The sequence below is a fragment of the Eublepharis macularius genome, chromosome 4 (genome assembly GCF_028583425.1).
Source record: "Eublepharis macularius isolate TG4126 chromosome 4, MPM_Emac_v1.0, whole genome shotgun sequence".
Taxonomy (NCBI): domain Eukaryota; kingdom Metazoa; phylum Chordata; class Lepidosauria; order Squamata; family Eublepharidae; genus Eublepharis; species Eublepharis macularius.
The window spans coordinates 32,237,233-32,255,367 of NC_072793.1; the positions used below are offsets into that span (position 1 = coordinate 32,237,233).

General features: G+C 43.2%; 1 protein-coding gene across 4 annotated transcripts in view; it reads left to right on the top strand.

Annotated features, from left to right (window-relative positions):
* Nucleotides 1-18,135, top strand: part of TMEM94 (transmembrane protein 94) — a 110,210-nt gene that overhangs the window by 82,592 nt on the left and 9,483 nt on the right. For 3 of the 4 annotated variants that reach the window (XR_008596866.1, XM_054977251.1, XM_054977253.1), the window contains 10 exons: nucleotides 715-853; nucleotides 2,125-2,240; nucleotides 4,851-4,950; nucleotides 5,090-5,198; nucleotides 6,991-7,180; nucleotides 8,027-8,104; nucleotides 9,026-9,111; nucleotides 13,740-13,821; nucleotides 15,882-16,036; nucleotides 17,753-17,847. Coding sequence is in view for 3 of the 4 variants with exons in the window: in XM_054977251.1 (XP_054833226.1) it covers nucleotides 715-853; nucleotides 2,125-2,240; nucleotides 4,851-4,950; nucleotides 5,090-5,198; nucleotides 6,991-7,180; nucleotides 8,027-8,104; nucleotides 9,026-9,111; nucleotides 13,740-13,821; nucleotides 15,882-16,036; nucleotides 17,753-17,847 (1,150 nt within the window). In the remaining variant the exon portion in view is untranslated. Of the gene's footprint in view, nucleotides 1-714; nucleotides 854-2,124; nucleotides 2,241-4,850; nucleotides 4,951-5,089; nucleotides 5,199-6,990; nucleotides 7,181-8,026; nucleotides 8,105-9,025; nucleotides 9,112-13,739; nucleotides 13,822-15,881; nucleotides 16,037-16,159; nucleotides 16,329-17,752; nucleotides 17,848-18,135 lie in introns of those variants that run through there. The other variant, XM_054977254.1, reaches the window with a different exon arrangement.

Genomic DNA, 18,135 nt, shown 5'->3' on the forward strand with positions numbered 1-18,135 from the left:
GCTTGAATCCCATAGTATTTCCAGCAGAAAAACAGGACTTTCTTGCTTCCCACTTTAGCCTTAAATGCTGCTCCGGGGGGGGGAATGGGGACCCCCCCCCTGAACACTTTGACAGCTGAATCTGGTCTGATGGGAGGGAGAATTGGGGAAAATCACCTCTCCCTTCTGTTAGCAGAAATTGACTGTGAGATCAAAATCTAGCAAAGAAGTCCAAGCAGGAAAATGTCCCAGTCTATTCGTGCTACGTATTTTCTTTCTAAAGCATTCCATCTTCATTGGCAAAGTGTCCAGAAACCTGCACATCTGTAAATTAAAGAGAAAAAAAAATTCTGGTCCTAATCTTTAGAAAGCAGAATTGGAAACCTGTGGTAGACAATAGCTATGAAAACCTCATGGACCAGAGGTGTGAATCTGCGATTACTGTTCTTGTTTGTTTGGGTGACTCTATTTTGGCCTGCTTAAGCCTGTCTTCCGTGTTACCTGTACAAGCTTCCATTCCTAGCTTCACCATCACAGTGCCTGTCCCCCCAAAGTCCAAGTATTGCAGCCAAAAGAAATCAAGCACATCATGTCGATTTCTGCATAAATGTATAGCTCCGAGTGCAATTTTTACAAAAACGATGAGAAATGTAAGTAGTTTGCTTGTAGTAATCTGGATAATGACCACAGCATTTTGGTTTCTCTCTAAAATCTCCTGTCCTCTCTTTTCCATAGGTATTTGCTGAAAAAATGGGACTTGAGACTGGTTGGAACTGTCATATATCCCTAACTCCCAATGGAGATGTGCCTGGCTCTGAAGTCCCTCCCTCCAGCCCCAGCCATGCAGGCTCCTTGCATGAGGACTTGCATCAAGGTCAGAGAACCACCCTTGGGAAAAATTAGCAAGGTGCCTGCTGGGAGCAAACCTGTCTGGTGTACAATAAGAAAGATGAGTGCTCTTGTCAGAGCAGGGGTGCGTTTTAAGATTGCTGTCCTGTATGGACAGTCCCTTTTCTCACTAGAACACGGCAAGAAAAGGCAGATGATTAGGCAGGCTTCTTTTTAAGAAGGAACACAAAGAGCTGCTAATAAACGTTTGATGCCTTGACTTGAGTATAGATCATGGATATTGTCTTAAGGGGGTGTTTGGGCGATTGGCTGACCAGGCTACCTAAAATGTGTGCATTGTTATTTAAAACGAGTAGGGCAGTGGTTTCGCAACTGGAGGTTGTGGTCACCAGGTAGGTCCTAAAGGGAGGTGAGATCCCACTCGCAGGCCTGGTTAGTTGAAACTTTTTCTTTGCCATAAATACTTTACTGGAGCTGGGCTGTTCAGCTACTCGTTTTTTTCTCTTGGACAGTTTTTATTTGGCCCCTAAACAGAACTTAGGTGAGCCTTGCCCAGTGCTTCAAGACAGCTGCAGTAACAGTAAAGAGGTAACACTGGCTGGTGTAAAACTCCATCTCACCCTCAAGGCAGCTTTTTGCTTGTCATTTACATTTATACTCCTCCGTCTGCTTGCCCTACTGGGTTGTTAGCTTGTGGGATGGTCTTTTTTTTTCCTGGCTCAGGTGCTGTGCTTTTTCACGATAGGCTGAGTTTCAACAGGTGCACCTCTTTCCCAACATGGAAGTGCAGAGATGATGGGGGGGAAATCTTGCCCGTTGTATTTAATTCTGTTCCTAGAGCTGCTAAAGGCACAGGCAATGATAAAGGCTGTCTCTAGTTGTATACAGAAGCACAGCCTCCTTCTACTTTGCTGTCCTCCATTTGCAGCAGCTCATCACCTCTGCCTGAAGGCTTGCCGCTGCTGAGTGAAACTCACCTTCATTTAAAACTTGGCCATGTCAGTCTGCCTTTTGTGTGCCTAAAGAAAGGAGGCAGAACAGATGTGCAAACTTCAGCAAGCCTGATGTTTCCTGACTTCGGATAAATGAGTCATCAGACACTTTTATTTTAGGAGCTAATTGAGTGGGATCTGCCCACACCTAAAATCAGAGCTTACATTTACAGGCTGTCGCAGTGCCGCGTGATAGTACTATGTGGGTGCTTCGGGGCTGATGAGTTTGTGGCTTGGAACAGTGCTGTGTAGGCGAGCCTTATGCTTGCTTTTCATGCTGCTTTTCTCTCCCCTCCTCCACCAGTCTCTCGAGATGATGCAGAGGGGCTTCTGCTGATGGAAGAAGAAGGACACTCGGACCTTATTAGCTTTCAACCAACAGACAGTGACATCCCCAGCTTCCTGGAGGACTGTAATAGGGTGAGACTGGCACCGCATTGTGAGGCCACCTGGTTAAGAACCAGGGCGGTCAAAGTGTTGTCCAGTAATCAACTTTGTAGCTTTAGATGTTTGCATTAAAAAAAAAAAGATGCTGCTTACATCAAAAACCACGATATCTAGAACACAGGTGGGATGGATGGACACCGTCTGGCAACGTGTAGTTTGCTTTTCTACAGATAGCGGGATCCTAACGTTTTACTTTTGAAAGCATCTTCAAAGGCCATTTAATTTCACAAGTGGCTTTGCAAAATTACGCCCCCTCCCTGGACAAATATATACAACAGGAGACCTCAGCTCGTGACTGAATCTTATTAAAATAAATCAAAGCGTGTCAGGAGGAAAAGGTGTACCAATTTCGGAGTGAGTTTAGCAAGATATACTAAACTTGTGGAAGCATTCCAAGGTCCTTCCCTGCTAGAGCTGAGGGAGGGAGAAGAGGGCACTAGGAATACAAAATTTCACAGCCTCGAGTTCCTCTGAGATCGGAGATGTCCACCTGCCTAGTTTCGCTCTTATGCTCTTAGTTTGCATCGTACCTGTAATCTTGGGGCTTCTGCGATAAGCAGAAGCTTTTATAGCAAAGTATAAATACTTGTTTTCCACCTTTGTTTGACATGAAATCCCAGCTGTCCTTCAGCAAGAGAGAAGTTGCTTTGTTTCTTAGTTAAGCAAAGGGTTAAGGTATGCAATTATGGACTCTTGAGAGGCTTTTTGTTCAATTAAAGTTTGATGAATTCCTTCTCCCAGTGGGAATCATTGTCCAGGGCCCCCTGGTGGCTCTTAGCAGCCTTTTATCATGTAAGGACAGTTTGGGGGGGGGGGTCTTGAGCTATTAGCTGCCAGTTACATCAGTCCTAGAAACAAAACTTCCCAATCAGAGAGGATTTCGGTTATGAAATAAAATGTGTAAAACGTTTCAGCAACAGCTTATCAGGTCAGTTACCCCAGCTGTGGTTTTTTCTAATGCTTCCTAGGAGGAGATAAGGGAGGTCAATAATACTGCTAGCCCATTTATCCAATTATACCAAAAGAAAGAGGAGTGTTTATGTAGGGCAGGAGGGAATCTTGGGGAGAGAAACAATATTGTTTTTCCTGATCTCTCTAGAGCAGCGGTGGGCAATTGTTTTGGCTCGGGGGCCACTTTGTGGGAGCGGAGGTTAGCGGAGGGCCGCACCTTTTAAAATGATTGCATTCATTAGTTAACTTTGCATTTCAGAAAAGGTATAAATTGTATCATAAAAATCAATAAATATAAATTAAATAAAATAGTGGTAGTTTTATTCAATTTATTTATTGTGCTAATTTCATATCATGTATAGCTGCAAATCTCGATTCAAGGCAGATTTTTCTGACTGTCTTGGCGGGCCACAAAAAACTCTGTAGCGGGCCGCATGTGGCCTGCGGGCCGCAATTTGCCCTGCTCTAGAGGATTATGTTATTTACTTACTTAAATGAATTTATTGTCCTGCCTATTCATATTAATATCTACAAGGCAGCTCACAACATAATAAATAATACACAGGACTAAACATCCTATAAAAATGGCAAGAAACTCAGAGATGGACATTAATAGCAATTAAAATAACTTCAGGTTAAAATTAGGATAGAGATCAAGAACAGTAGTGTAAACTTTCTAAAAACCCTCATGCCGTACAAACAGCGGTGGCAGAAAAATTTAAAAACTCAGCTGTAGGAGGTTCTAAAAGGCATGGGAAATTTTGAAGTGCTTAAGCTATTATAATTTTGGTACCATATGAGTCTCTGTGAGGATGAAATTTAAGAACCTGGGAGCCTCTACTGAAAAGGCATAGTCTAGGCCACACTCACCTGTTCTATGGAAATGGGGATATATATAGTAAGGCCTCTGTTGATCATACTTGGCAGGAAAGTTCATAGAGGAAAATGTTTTTGGTTTCTTTCTTTGAAGCTAACCTCCTTTTTCTTTAGGAAAAAGGGATAAAGGTGCTTGGCCTCGCAGTGAGACTTGATCTTATCTGCCTGGATGAATGTTTCCCTTTTGTAGTGGTTGTAGATCTTCTCGTAGAGGATCTTCATAAGCTTTCCTCCTTGTTGACCCACAGCAGCCTTACAATACAATCCTAAATAAGTTCACCCAGAACTGATGCCTGTTGCCTTTCAGTAAGCTCTAGTCAAGTACCTTTAAGACGGCAGAGATTCATTTTCAAAATGTAGCAGATAGCCTTTACACCTTTACTTGTGGTTCTGATTTCAGTGCAGGTAATGTGCTGCTATTAGTAGTATGCATTGTGTTTGGTTTTTAAAAAGCATTGCAGACTTAATCTGGCTTTGGTTTTGACTGCGGCTCCTAGAATAAGGAATGCTCAAAGCTGCTGCTTATATGACATCTAGCAGTTAGAGAAGATGTCTACGTTGTCAGTGGCTAATTGCAAAGCAATAAATTACCACAAGAGCCTCCTTGTGTGTTCTTCTAAGACAAGACTCTCCTGTCAGCAACAGCAGCTCAGCCTGACCACTTTATCTCCTTCGATCTGTAGGATCAGGGCCTCGTTGCCCAGCTTGGTCCTCATCTATAGTCTCCTTCACCAGTTTAATGGCTCTCCTTTTCAGGCAAAACTTCCCCGGGGAATCCACCAGGTGAGGCCCCACCTGCAGAACATCGACAACGTGCCTTTGCTTGTTCCTCTGTTTACAGATTGCACCCCAGAAAGTAAGTGAGGGTCAGGATTCTGTTGGGGGTCTCACGGTTTTTCTGCAAAGAGATCTGCTTGGCTTTGGGGTGGAGATCCTGAAGAAGAAAATGAGAGAGGGTCAGCTGGTTAAGTCCTCTCTCTCCTGGTCTCTTGCAGCCATGTGTGAGATGATTAAGATCATGCAGGAATATGGGGAGGTCACCTGCTGCCTAGGCAGCTCGGCCAACTTGCGCAACAACTGCCTCTTCCTTCAGAGTGACATCAGGTAAGGCGTACAGGGACGCAGACTGGTTCTGTGACCCCAGAGGGTCTTTGTAATTCCTTATGGCATTTCAGTCTCTTTAATCCCATTTCATACACACACAAAAAACCCTCTTGAAACTTGATCACTCCTGTTTTCCCTTCATTGCACTCTTCACATTGATAAAAAGCTCTCCATTTAATACTCCTTCACAGTCAATGAGCATGAAGAAAGTTGTGTTTGAAAAAAGAAGCTAAAAGTACAGCTCAGGCTTCAGACTTGGCTGTGGGTGGCCTTGAATGGAGCACTGTTTTGGGCCCTCAAGTTGATATCATTCCATCTCCTCAAGGTATAAATATACGTGCTCTTCTAGCAAAGCCAAACGATGGAAAAATGCTGAGAAGCCGGTCAGACTAATTGTAGGAATTGATTTGGATAAAGGGCAGTGAAGTCAGCTTGAAGCAATCATCTTCTAGTTATCTCTTTGTTCATCTCCTGGGTTCAGTCTGTTAAGAGCCTTTTGAATATCCAAGAACCTACTATAAATGGTACGGATCTTAGTTTTTGTGGGAATCATTCTGGTAACGAGGAAGCCAGGAGCTAGGTCTAATCTTTTAGGCTTATTTATTTGTTGAGGATATTTTTATGCTGCCTCTTCAAAGTACTGCTCAAGGTGGAACTCTCTGTCTGAGGAAACCAGGTCCCGGTGCGATTTGTTAACTTTCCGCCGGGCCTGTAAGACAGAGATGTTCCGCCAGGCGTATGGTGGAGGCTAGGTTGGCCCCCCACTGGCCACACTAAAGATCTGTCCACCACCCTACATATGAGCCAGGGCTTGAAAAGCAGTATTTTATCATCGCCATCTGAAGAGAAGCTGTATTGTATAAAGTTGTTTTAATGTTATTTGTATACTGTTTTATCTGTTTTTAACTGTATATAATTTGAAATGTTGTACTCTGCCCTGAGAGTGCCTGGCGGGGAGGGCGGACTAAAAATCTAATAAAACAAACAAACAAATAAATAAAAACAAGCCATAAAAATCTAATCTAATCCAATAAATAAATAAATAAATAAAAACAAGCCATTAAAATAAGCAGTTGGACATGAGCAACTTAAAACTATCTATAAAACAGAAGCAGACCATTAAAAAGCTGGTAAGATAAAACCCCTGATCAAAAGCCTGGGTAAAACAATGTATTTTACCTCAGTGTCTTAAAAGAAAATAAAGTTAACTGCTAGGGGAGCCTCAAGGGAGAGACCTTCCAAAGGTGAGATGCCACCACAGAAAACGCCTTGTGTCTAGTTGATGCCTACCTCAGCTGTGATGGCAGGGACACAGAGCAGGGCTTGAGAGACAGATTTTAACTGGTGAGCTGGATAGTATGGGAGGGGAAGATCTTTCTGGCATCCTGGCGACATCCCCCCATGGGTCAGTAATGACTCGGTGCTTGCACAGGGGACTACCTTTACCTTTTTTTTTTTTAAACTAATCCCAGACAGTAGCCTATCTGCTGCATTTTGGACCAAGTAAACTTCATAGGATCAGGCTGCATGCCTCAGTCCTGAAAGGGTAGATCTATTTGCTGCTGGTGAAAGGAGAGTATATTCCATGTAGGAGCAGAGGATAGGTCTTATTGCCTAGCCGTAGACAGTCAGGACGTAGTCCTATGGACCAGCACTAGATTGCAGACCACCAAATCCACAACAATGCTCAGTCTTTTGCACACACTTCTGTTTTGTGTACAAAGCCACATATCCTGGCTTACTTTCCATTCTGATGTACTTCCCTCTAACCTGTGTAGTATTGTCTGTTCAGCGTAGCCCTGGATCCTCTTTATCCTTCCCGCTGCTCCTGGGAGACGTTTGGTTATGCCACCAGCACGAACATGACTCGTATTTCTGATGAGCTGACTCCTCTTCAGCTGTCTGGCCAGCTGAACAGCTTGTCTTGCTCCCTGTCCATTTATCCTGAAGAAACTATTGGGATCATCCGGCTCATAGAGCAGGTGAGCTCTCTTTCTGTGGAGTAGTTGTAAAATGGTCTTGACATCCTCCTGAGAACGGTAGCTGGCTTGCAACGAGAACAGCTATTCAAGTGTAGACTGAAAGCTAGAACGAAGGGATGGAAGTGGACCCAAGAGAGTAGAAACTTTTAGTTCAGCTTCTGTAGTCACCATCTTCCTCGACTCTGAATCGCCCTCTGATCTTTCTCACAAGGCTACTTAGAGATGTTGCTACCCATTCTAGCCTCAGACTTTCTGAAACCCCTTATCCCTAACATGGTTCGGTTTAGAAGCATTCCAGTCAGTCTCCTGGGATCCACACACTGTAGTTGTGCGTGCATACCACAACTGAACAGTACTTAGTATCTGACACTTATATATGAAGGATTCCCTTGTCCCTACTAAGAAGTTGGGGGAAAGTTGCTAGCCTGATTCACTGCTGCCTTCCCTAGACTGCTGCAACTTCTGCCCTGGTAAGCTGATTAGCATTCCCTGAGTGGAGTTGCTCTTCAGTGCCCCTTTGAAGCAGCCCTGTGTTTGATATGAAAAGGGCTCTTTTCTCTTTGGCCTTTAATAGGTTGGAACTGCAGTCTGCTGGCGGGGGTCAGAGCGTTTGTCAGCTTTCTGCGGGGGGGGGGAGGTGAATTCCTGAATTTGTACAACTCTTTTGACAAGCCCTTGTATTTTTGGATGGCTCTATAAAGCACCAGCTGGCCCACAGCAAATTGAATGAGATTGCTCTGGCCATACAAATGTGTCTGCAGAAATGTCTGCATGCTTATAGGTACTAGGGTTTTCCATTGGCTCTGCTTTTGCATGCCCATCCCCATCACATGTCCTTCTTTCTAGGCCCGGCATGCAACATACGGCATCCGCAAGTGCTTCCTCTTCCTCCTGCAGTGTCAACTGGCTCTGGTCATCATCCAGGTGAGTTGCTCTGAATAGCATCAGGAAGTGGAAAGAGCAGCTTAGCTTGGAAGAAAGGGAAGTCAGAGACACCCCCCCTCCCCCTCATTGCCCCAGGATGGTGCTGAACTCAATGCATGTCAGCAGTATTAGTTACCATCGTGTCCTGGTAGGCTGCTAGAATCAGAAATGAATGATAACCGATTTTTCAATTCTCTTCTAAATCTGTAGCACTCAGTTCTTTTCTTCCTTTTGGATTAAACTGTGAGTGAAAGCAAAGCATACTCATTTTTCCATCTTTTTTTTTGTTCTGACTTTTCAGCTCATCATCTGGGCAATAGCTTGAAGGAGGCAGGGGTGAAGTCAGGGAGCTATGTAGGAAAGACCCATCCTATTCCTGACTGTTGGAAGACTCACTTAGCCCCACCTTCTGTGCGTTTTTTTTTAAATACACACACAGACTTTTAACACAAACTACCCTCGTGCTTATTTTTAAGAAGAACTCCTAGTCATGCGTGCAATTCACAAAGACTAGAGTATTTCTTTAAACAATGGGAAAAGCCCTTATTGTCAGAAATGAGATGAAGTGACTGCACTGTAGCACAATTTGATTGTGGACTCAAGGTGCTCCTAAACTGTTTCGGGTAACATGATTATTTTGGATCCTTCTGAACGACTAATACAAGGAGAAGCTGGAGGCTGCAGCCCTCTTGGGGGAAGGCATGGCTTTTTTAAAAGTATGTTTTTCCTCCTAGTGTCAGGCTGTGTATTAATTAGTACAGGTGGAATACAATATTCTAAGCATAGCAGCAGCTGCCAATTTGCCCCTGGGTTCTTTAGCTGCCAGTCTGTCCATAGAAGATGGGCAAGATGCCCCCTTAGCAAATGCTGCTTGGTCTTTTGGTCATGCTGCTAATTGTGCCTTTTGCTGTGTTTGCTCAGTTCCTCTCTTGCCTGGTGCAGCTTCCCCCCATTCTCAGTACCACGGACATCTTGTGGCTCTCCTGCTTCTGCTACCCGCTACTAAGGTGAGCAAGCTTCTTCTGGTGACCCAAAAGCATGTTCCCCTTGGGGGCTGTGCATAGATGTGGAGCTTCCAACAAGAGAAACTAAGACCCAGTTTTCATGGCTGCTACACGAGGGGTCTGCTGGAGGCTTTTTCTTGTGCTGGCAGCTTTGGGTGAAGGCCACAAAGTACGGAAGCCCATGAGGAACAACCTTTCTATGAGGAGAGCTTCTACCCTCGAGACTGTCCATACAAGAAAATCAAGTCATGTACAGAAGGGCACATTAGAGACTGTGTGGAATTGCTGCCCTGAGGAAACATTTCCTGCAGCTCTCTGCATGAAGATTATAGTGCAAGAATTTCCACAAATTACCTGTTGAGTCTGTGATTCCGAAGTACCTGACTCTACAATCTTTAATAATTTTTAGAAAGAGTTCTCTCTGCTACAGGGTTCTCTAGACTTGTTGAACCTATGAGCACTTTTAGGATTTTGACAACAGATAATGGGTGCAACAACAGAATGGCTGTCTTAGAGGGCTAGGTCCAATTACAAAATTTTGGGAGGTTCCATAGAATGTTAGATGGTTCTAAGCAGGGATTTTTTTCTGGGAAAAGAGGTGGTGGAACTCAGGACCGCACAATGATGTCACTTTGGGTCCGCTGGAACAAGGGGGGAGTTTTTTTAAAGTTTAAATTGCCCTTGGTGAAAATGGTCACATGGCCAGTGGCCCCACCCCCTGATCTATTTTCAAGAGGTGCCGGAACTCCGTTCCACCACGTTCCAGCTGAAAAAAAGCCCTGGTTCTAAGCCAAGTACAGTCTTATGATGGAGGCAAGTGTTTCCAAATGAATACTTCCTGGGCTCTTCTGAAGCAACCCCTGCTCCAGTAAGGTGGAATAAAGACATGACTGGTTCATTGCGTTAGGACAGAAGCAAGTGGGCACCAAGAAATACATTGATGAGTGCCACAAAACTCACAAGCATCAGGATTGGGATCTCTGGTCTACTGTCATGTTACTTTCTTGTTTTGCTGTTGGATTCAAGGAATGACTAGTTTGAACTGGTTTTGTTTGCAGGAAAACTTCGTTTAATGCTTAAGTGTGGTATTCTGCATATTTTTGCAAGGACTAAGATGTAAAGGGGGAAGGAGGACTGAGAGGCATGAAATAGCAGGGGGATTGAATATGGATAGGGGATCTAATGCTTACAGGTAACTGTAAACTCGATAAGCTCTTCCCTTTGACCACTGCAGATTAATCCCAGCCACCCTTTGATTTGCAAGGGTGCATCCTAGTCAGCTTTCATTTGTTCACAACTGTCCTTTTAATTATCATCATGTGTTTCCTAGGTATTCCTCTCTCTGGGATTTCAGGTGTGACTTTTTTAAAAAAAATCTTCTTAATTAAAACTGATCTTGCTTCACTGCTCCCCCTACCACAACCCCCGGGCATATGTGTACAATCTAATGCTGCCTTCTGGTAAATATTGAGGCAGGTTGATGATGTTCTCAGATTTAAGCTTCTATTAAATAAACAACCAAGATCACTTATTTCAGAGGCTTTTCTTCTGTGTTTCTATTAAAACAACCTTCAAGGTGCCCCACAAGTAAAAATATAAAAAGAAATAGAATAACACTACAGCAATTCCTAAAACATAGTAACTAGCAAAACTACAACTGTAATCAACCATTTAAAAATCATAAAAGCAACAAAATGAGCCATAGAAAAATAATTTGCCTTGCCAGGGAGTCATCTATCAAGAAATGCCTTTTAAAATAGAACAGTTTTTATGGATCTTCAGGAGGTCCAGAGTAGGGGAAACAAGATAGCTCCATTTTACCTGTGCTCAGAGGCTGCACAGGTAAGAACCAAAATGAAACACAAATTTTTTGGTGGGGGGTAGGGTTTGTGTGTATTTTGGCTCCTTTTGTTGTTGTTACACACACCCCTACCTAGCACTGGCTCGTTCCTTCCTGCCTTCCTTCTCACAATCAGCCTGTTCATACTAAGTCATAGAATTAGTATTGCTGACAGATGGCCATCTAGCCTCTGCTTACAAACCTCCAAAAAAACCTGCTCCTAAACCACCTCCCAAGGAAGCCTGTTCCCCTGAGGAACTGCCCTGTAACGTAGCACTTCCTAATGTTTAGCCCAAAACTCTTTTGATTTAATTTTAAATCTGATCCTTTGGGGCAAATGAAAACAACTCTGCTCCATCTTCTGTGTGACAGCCCTTCAAATACTTGAAGATGGGTATCATATCACCTCTCAGTGGTCTTCTCTCCAGGCTGAATGTCCAGCTCCTTTGTAATGTTTGTACAAGAAATTACATTTGTGTGTTTTATTTCTGCTTGATAATGTGGAGTTTTTAATAATTGCTACTGTGAGTTTAAACTTTGAGGAAAGAAGTTGGGGGGCTGGGTGGGTGATTGGGCTATAGTTGTACCCTAGGGGGAAGAGCAAACTGCAGTTTTTAGTCAGCGTTGTGGGAAAAGTTTTCAGTCACCCTTTGTATATCTTAGAGCTAAACCACATGAGATGAATTACACAAGAATGTTCAAATGAAGGGAGACGCAATGTTAACCTGGAAGCGTAGTTTGAATTTCACCTTTCTCTATGGAGCTAGCAAAGATATCTCCTCAGAGGATTTGTTAATTTCCTCTTTGCCTCCCCAAAGGCTCTGTCAGCTATTAACAAACCCTCTAAGGAGTGATCTAGCCAGCTCTGTAAAGAGAGATGAAATTCAAACTACATTTCCCAGTTAACATTGCATCTCCCTTCACTTCAGCGTCCTTGTGTAATTTGTCTCGTGTGGTTTAGCTCTTAGAGAGAGGTTATTCTAAGTCAGGCAACCTGTGTGTTGCCTGAGCTGTCTGTATGGAGTTGTGAGAAATTCTAGTTAAGTCAGGCAACCTGTGAGGAGGCTAAGCTGTCTGTGAGAGTTGGGAGAGATTCCAGTTGAGTCAGGCAAACTGCATGTGTGCCTGAGAGAGAGCCTGTGTATATCAGAGTGAGAGATTATCTAGTTCAGGCAAGCTGTGTAAGAAGGCCTGAGTAAATCTCTGTCTGTGTAGATTGATTAAAGTTTATTCTGTCAGTGTGGAAAATTAGTCTGTGTGACTGGGTTAGTGAAACCACCAAGCTTAAGAATTATTCTGAAACCAATATGCTCTGCAACCATCATGCTTATGTACTTAAAAATAAAATCTACTTTTGTTTAAGGGGAAAAGAGTTCCCCTTTTTACCTCACAACCACCCTCACATGTTGACTATTCTGTCAAACCACTATCTATAAAACACTTTCCTATATTACAAGTTAAACCAAGGAGGTCTTTGGTGACAGCAGAAACTTTCTGAGGGAGTCAGGGAGGCAGCAATATAAAGGTTACAGAAACACAAAAGGGAAGGTATTCTCAAGATAACAACTTGGGTAGAGTAGAGAAACCTAAGATGAGTGGAATTAAAAAGTGTGTCAGCTGCGAATAGAGCCCTCCAGAGGTATAAGTTTAAGGTAATGTAAGAAGGAGCTGAATTTAAGGTCTAAAGGCAAAAGTGTAACAACAAGATAAAATAAGAGGGAAAAACTTTACATCCTTCAACCTTTCCTCGTAGGACTTGGTCTCCAGACCTTTCATCATCTTTGTTGCCCTCTTTTGGATATATTCCAGCTTATAAACATCCTTCTTAAACTGTGGTACCCAAAATTTGAATACAGTACTTCAAGTAAGGTCTAACCAGACAAGAGTAAAGTGGTACCATCACTTTGTGTGATCTGGACATCATAATTCTGTTGATGCAGCCTAAATGGCATTTGCTTTTTTGGCTACTACATCATACTGCTTGCTTATTCATGTTCAGTGTATGATCTACTAAGACCTCTAGATCCTTTTCACATGCACTACTGCCAAGACAAGTGTCTCCCATCCTATAATTATCCATTTGATTTTTCCTAACTAAATATCTGTACATTTATCTCTGTTGAAATTCATTTTGTTAGTTTTAGCCCAATTTCCCAGCCTGTCAGGATCATCCTGAATTTTGATTCAAGAACTGCCCACCCACCATAATGTCTCACAAATATTGCTTGTGCTTTTTTCAAAGACATCTTTTTTGCCACAGGGTGGGAACTTGCAAGGTTCCAGAGGTTTCACAAGAGTTCAAATTCTATTTTACATGCAGAGTTTGGTCTGAGTTGTTGAAGGGAGTCTTCTGTCTTTGGTAATAAGCTGCCTGGTTTGGGGGAACCCCTGGAAGTGTTAGACTGTGAAATCATCTTGCTTAGTCAAATTGTGCTAATGTAAGGTTACAGAGCCAATGTTGCGAAAAGATGTCAAGAAAATGCACCATACCCCTATTAGGTTTCACTTCTGTCATTAACGCTGCCAGGATCTGGTTTTGTGGAAGGGATTATATCAATCTGTGATATTTTCTGCACTGAGGGGAAGAAAGGCAAGGTGGATTATGGTGTGGTTAGGGTCACCTGGCCAAAGTGGCTTAGGCCAGCACAGAAAGGAATTGTGTGGGAAAGGTCTGCCTCCCAGATGAGACTGAGGTAATTTCCAACTTTTTTTGCCACTGACAATCTGAGCAGATTTATGGTTATATTCTAGAGTTGCCTTGCAAGCTAACTTTACCTTTATTTTTTTCAAGTGTTTCCCTCCTGGGCAAGCCCCCTCATAGTTCCATCATGTCTGTGGCAACTGGGAAAAATCTGACCTCCATTCCTAAAAAGGTAAGCACTTGGATGGGTTAGCTCTTGGTATGTCTCTCTCTCTCTGTGTGCACGTGAAAATAGTGTCATAAGGGTGTTCAAGTCATTTTCTTGCCAGCTACAAAAATGTTATTAAAGAATCATCATGGGACAGAGACTGAAGTCAAGAACTCCTGTGTATTCTCTTTAGCAGCCAAATCTTTAGTTTACTGGCTTTGAGTCGTTAGCCTGTGGACCAGCAATCGTGGTCTACCACCTCCTGCTCTGTGGCAGGTGAGTCAGCTCAGTTCTTTGCCGGAAAATAGGAAGTTGTTGGTATTCTTTTTCGGGACTTCCCTAACTTGCATGCCCCCTGTGCAAGTTAGCAGGTTGCTTCCACACAGTGCAGACAAGCTGAACTTGGTTATAATTTATGTGTAGGGAGGTGTAGATACTTCAGGGTGTGCATTTGAAAAAAGCGAGAGCCCTGTTATTTGCATAGCTAGGGAGTTGTCTGTTTGTTTAACTCTCCTGCCATTCAAAGATCCAAATTATATTATAAGGGGAATGCATGGATACCACTGACCTCAGTTCTGACCTGCATCTGCGTGGTAGCATCTAGTAAAAGATGATGTACGACATGATGCCCTCATGCTCAGTTTCCTAGCTCCATTTCATAGACTGTTGCTTAAAGGAGGTGAGAGCATTTAGAGCACAATAATATCACACACACACATCATATTTTGCTACTTGTTACTGGAGGAGGCAACTTGGAGACATGAATCAGTGGCAGCCAAACAATCCTCATAATGTCTATTTGGATTGATACTTCACATGTTTTCTTTTGCTAGACGTTCAGAGTTGCAAGATATGCAAGAAAACTCATACTTGTCTCGCAAGTAAATCACCCTCCCATGCCCCATCACTCTCAAACAAATAATGGGAATTCAGGCTTGTTTAGTGTGGCCTTAACCTATGTGGAGTGGTAGTTGTTCCTGGAGTGACCAGAAAGTCTCAAGCAAGACTGTGGTTGAGAGTGTGTGCTGGGTGACTGGCAAGGAACAGGGTTTTCTCTGCTGCTGTTCATCAATTGCAAAATTGTTCGTCAAGTTATTTATTAATCCCTCCAGTAGCAGCACCTATTTAGTAGCAGCAGAAAATGGGAGAGTGAGCTTCCTTCATTCTCAGTTTGTCTCATTGTGGACTGTGTTCCTTTTCTGTCAATTGGAAAAGGCTTTTTTTTTTGGTACAACAGAGCAAATTGTGGTTGAGAGGGAAGCCAGAGAAGAGGGAAATACATCCTTGAGATGGACTAGATGAGAGGGAGAGAGGGTATGTCTGAGGTAAAAAAGACAGAGAGTATGTCTGAGGTAAAAAGGATAATCCCTAAAGAGAAGCCGTGCTGCTCTCAGGCACTTTCTCAGGTGAAATAGCTGTGAGAGGAAGAGAAGTTGAGAGGGAAGCCAGAGAAGAGGGAAATACATCCTTGAGATGGGCTAGATGAGAGGGAGAGAGGGTATGTCTGAGGTAAAAAAGACAGAGAGTATGTCTGAGGTAAAAAGGATAATCCCTAAAGAGAAGCCGTGCTGCTCTCAGGCACTTTCTCAGGTGAAGTAGCTGTGAGAGGAAGAGAAGTTGAGAGGGAAGCCAGAGAAGAGGGAAATACATCCTTGAGATGGGCTAGATGAGAGGGAGAGAGGGTATGTCTGAGGTAAAAAAGACAGAGTATGTCTGAGGTAAAAAGGATAATCCCTAAAGAGAAGCCGTGCTGCTCTCAGGCACTTTCTCAGGTGAAATAGCTGTGAGAGGAAGAGAAGCACCAGCAGAAGCTGTTTTCCCTCTCAGGACTGGCAGAAGAATTCCAGATGGATAACCTGGGGCTAATATAGATGTTCCTGGAGGGATTGGGCTTGGAGATGTGGGTCACCAGGAGCCACGTGTCTCATGATACCTACTTCTGGTAGAGGCTTCTGGTATATGACAGCGCTGCTGGTAGGCAGGCCATTTTCACTAAAACTGTTGAATGTGAGGGCCAGGGCAGGAGCTATGGGGTCATAGCAATGACTTGGTAATGAACTGTGATCTTCTCGGTAATGTTCCAGACCCAGCACTACTTCTTATTCTGCTTTCTGCTGAAATTCAGCCTCACCATCTGCTCCTGCTTGGCTTGCTTTGGCTATACGCTGCAAGACTACTGTGCAAACTTCAATTCCTCTGCCTTCAATGTCACAGGCTGCACCTCAGTCATGCTGGACAGGTAAGAACCAGCCAGGGTCTGCTTCTGTACCAGAGTTCCTAAATGCTGCCATCTAAATAAGTCAGCCATGCATGTCTTATTTCATTTCATAATTTTTTCCCTGTTTTTTCTCCCACCCTGCAGACTCGGAAACAACTTGCATAACAAAAATGCACCGATTGTATAATTTAAACAAAGATGCATAGCGAACCCTTGGTACACTTTTGAGGCAGATGATGAATGAGAAGACTGTCATAGGCTGGTGCTGGTTCTGCTGGCCTAGTTCATGCAGAGCCATAGGCTGCAAGCCCCAGGCTACGAGTGTGGCCCTAACAAGCCCCAGGTTGTCTTCAGATAGTTGAGGGCTTCCCAGTTGCCTTCCCTTCCGAGTGGAAGTAATTTGCATACTTCAGCTTACTCCCCACCACCAGCACTGTAACGAGGCTACTCAGTGGGATTTTGTTGATAATATTTGTTGATAACGCTTGTTCCAGTATTTCCCCAAAGATTGGGGAAGAAGGGATGGGAGTTGTGGGATGCTGTTTGGAGTGAGCGTGCATATGTGTGAGAGAGAGACTTTACTAGTTCCCCTCTGCTTTTATAAACAGAATTTTTATTTGAAGATTTCCCACCTTTATATTTAAAAAAGCTCAAGATGGCTTGCAATAAATACATGAATAACAGTTTTAAAAGGAAAAGAGTAAGAGTCCAGTAGCCCCTATAAGACTAACAAAATTAGGGTATGAGCTTTCATGACAGCTCACTTCTTCAGATACTCACTTCTTCAGGTATCTGAAGAAGTAAGCTGTGGCTCAGGAAAGCTCATACCCTACCACAAATTTTGTTAGTCTTACAGGTGCTACTGGACTCTTGCTCTTTTCCACTGCTAGAGACAGACTAACACGGCTACCCATCTTAGTTTTAAAAGAGTTCAGCTGATGTCTCTAAATGCGGTTTCTAATCTTTTAGAACCTACGGGTTTTTTTAAAAACAATAAAGATTACAGACTTTTTCTCCTTTTAAAAAATATATCTTGAACTTTCTAGATTCTTCATTAGACATCATCTTTGCCCTATTGCAGGGTCCTTACTGCCACACAGGTCCCAGCGGTTCTCTGGGAATCAAACCCCCTGGCATGATGTAGACTTTGTCACTCCACTTCTGTCATTCCCCCATCTTGGTTGTTCATCACTGCAATAGATATTTGTGTTGCTGTTGCGACTATTGGAGAAAGCCCATAATGTTACTGATGGCACATGGGCACCTTTCTACTCCCCGTGTGCATTGGTTGTCTCTTTTTGCTGGCAGTGGGGTGTATAGTGAAGAATCTGCAGAAGGCAGCTACAGACTTGCCTACTTCACTCATAGCCGCCTTGTTAGCTCTGGTCAGGCTGAAAGCTGGGATAAAAACCTTCTAAATAAATAAATTTGGTAGTGGAGGGTACAAGCTTCCAAGTTGTTCTGCCACCACAATGAAAGCCTTTTGCTGGAATTCTAAAGCCCACAAGAGCTTGCTAATAGCTCACTAGTTCTATGTTCCCTGTTTAAATGGAGTTGATTCTATATTTTTTAGAGTTTAACTTATCCAGTGGCATTTTCTGTGCTTCTTCTTCTTCTTCTTCTTCTTCTTCTTCTTCTTCTTCTTCTTCTTCTTCTTCTTCTTCTTCTTCTTCTTCTTCTTCTTCTTCTTCTTCTTCTTCTTCTTCTTGATGACGATGATGTTATTTACACTTCCAGTCATGTAGAAGGAGCTCCTGATTGGTTTGGATCCTTTTCCAACATTCTTCTCCTGTCTCAGAAGCTCACCGCTGGAATGATTGTCTTACATACTGGTAAGCGACTTCTTTTTTGTTGTTGCTCACTGTGATGGGCAAGAGCTCCTCGCAGGAGGTGGTGTAGTAAAGCGGCATGATTCTTTCTCAGCGAAATGAGGTGTAGTGGTTAAAGTATCAGACTGGGATCTGAGAGAGACAGGTTCAAATCCTCACTCTGCCATGGAAACTTGTTGGGTGACCTTGGGCCAGTCATACTCACAGGGCTGTTGTCAAGGAGGAGAGAATGTTGTAATCCACTCTCGGTCCCTATTGAGAAGAAAGGCAGGGTATAAATGAAGTAAATAA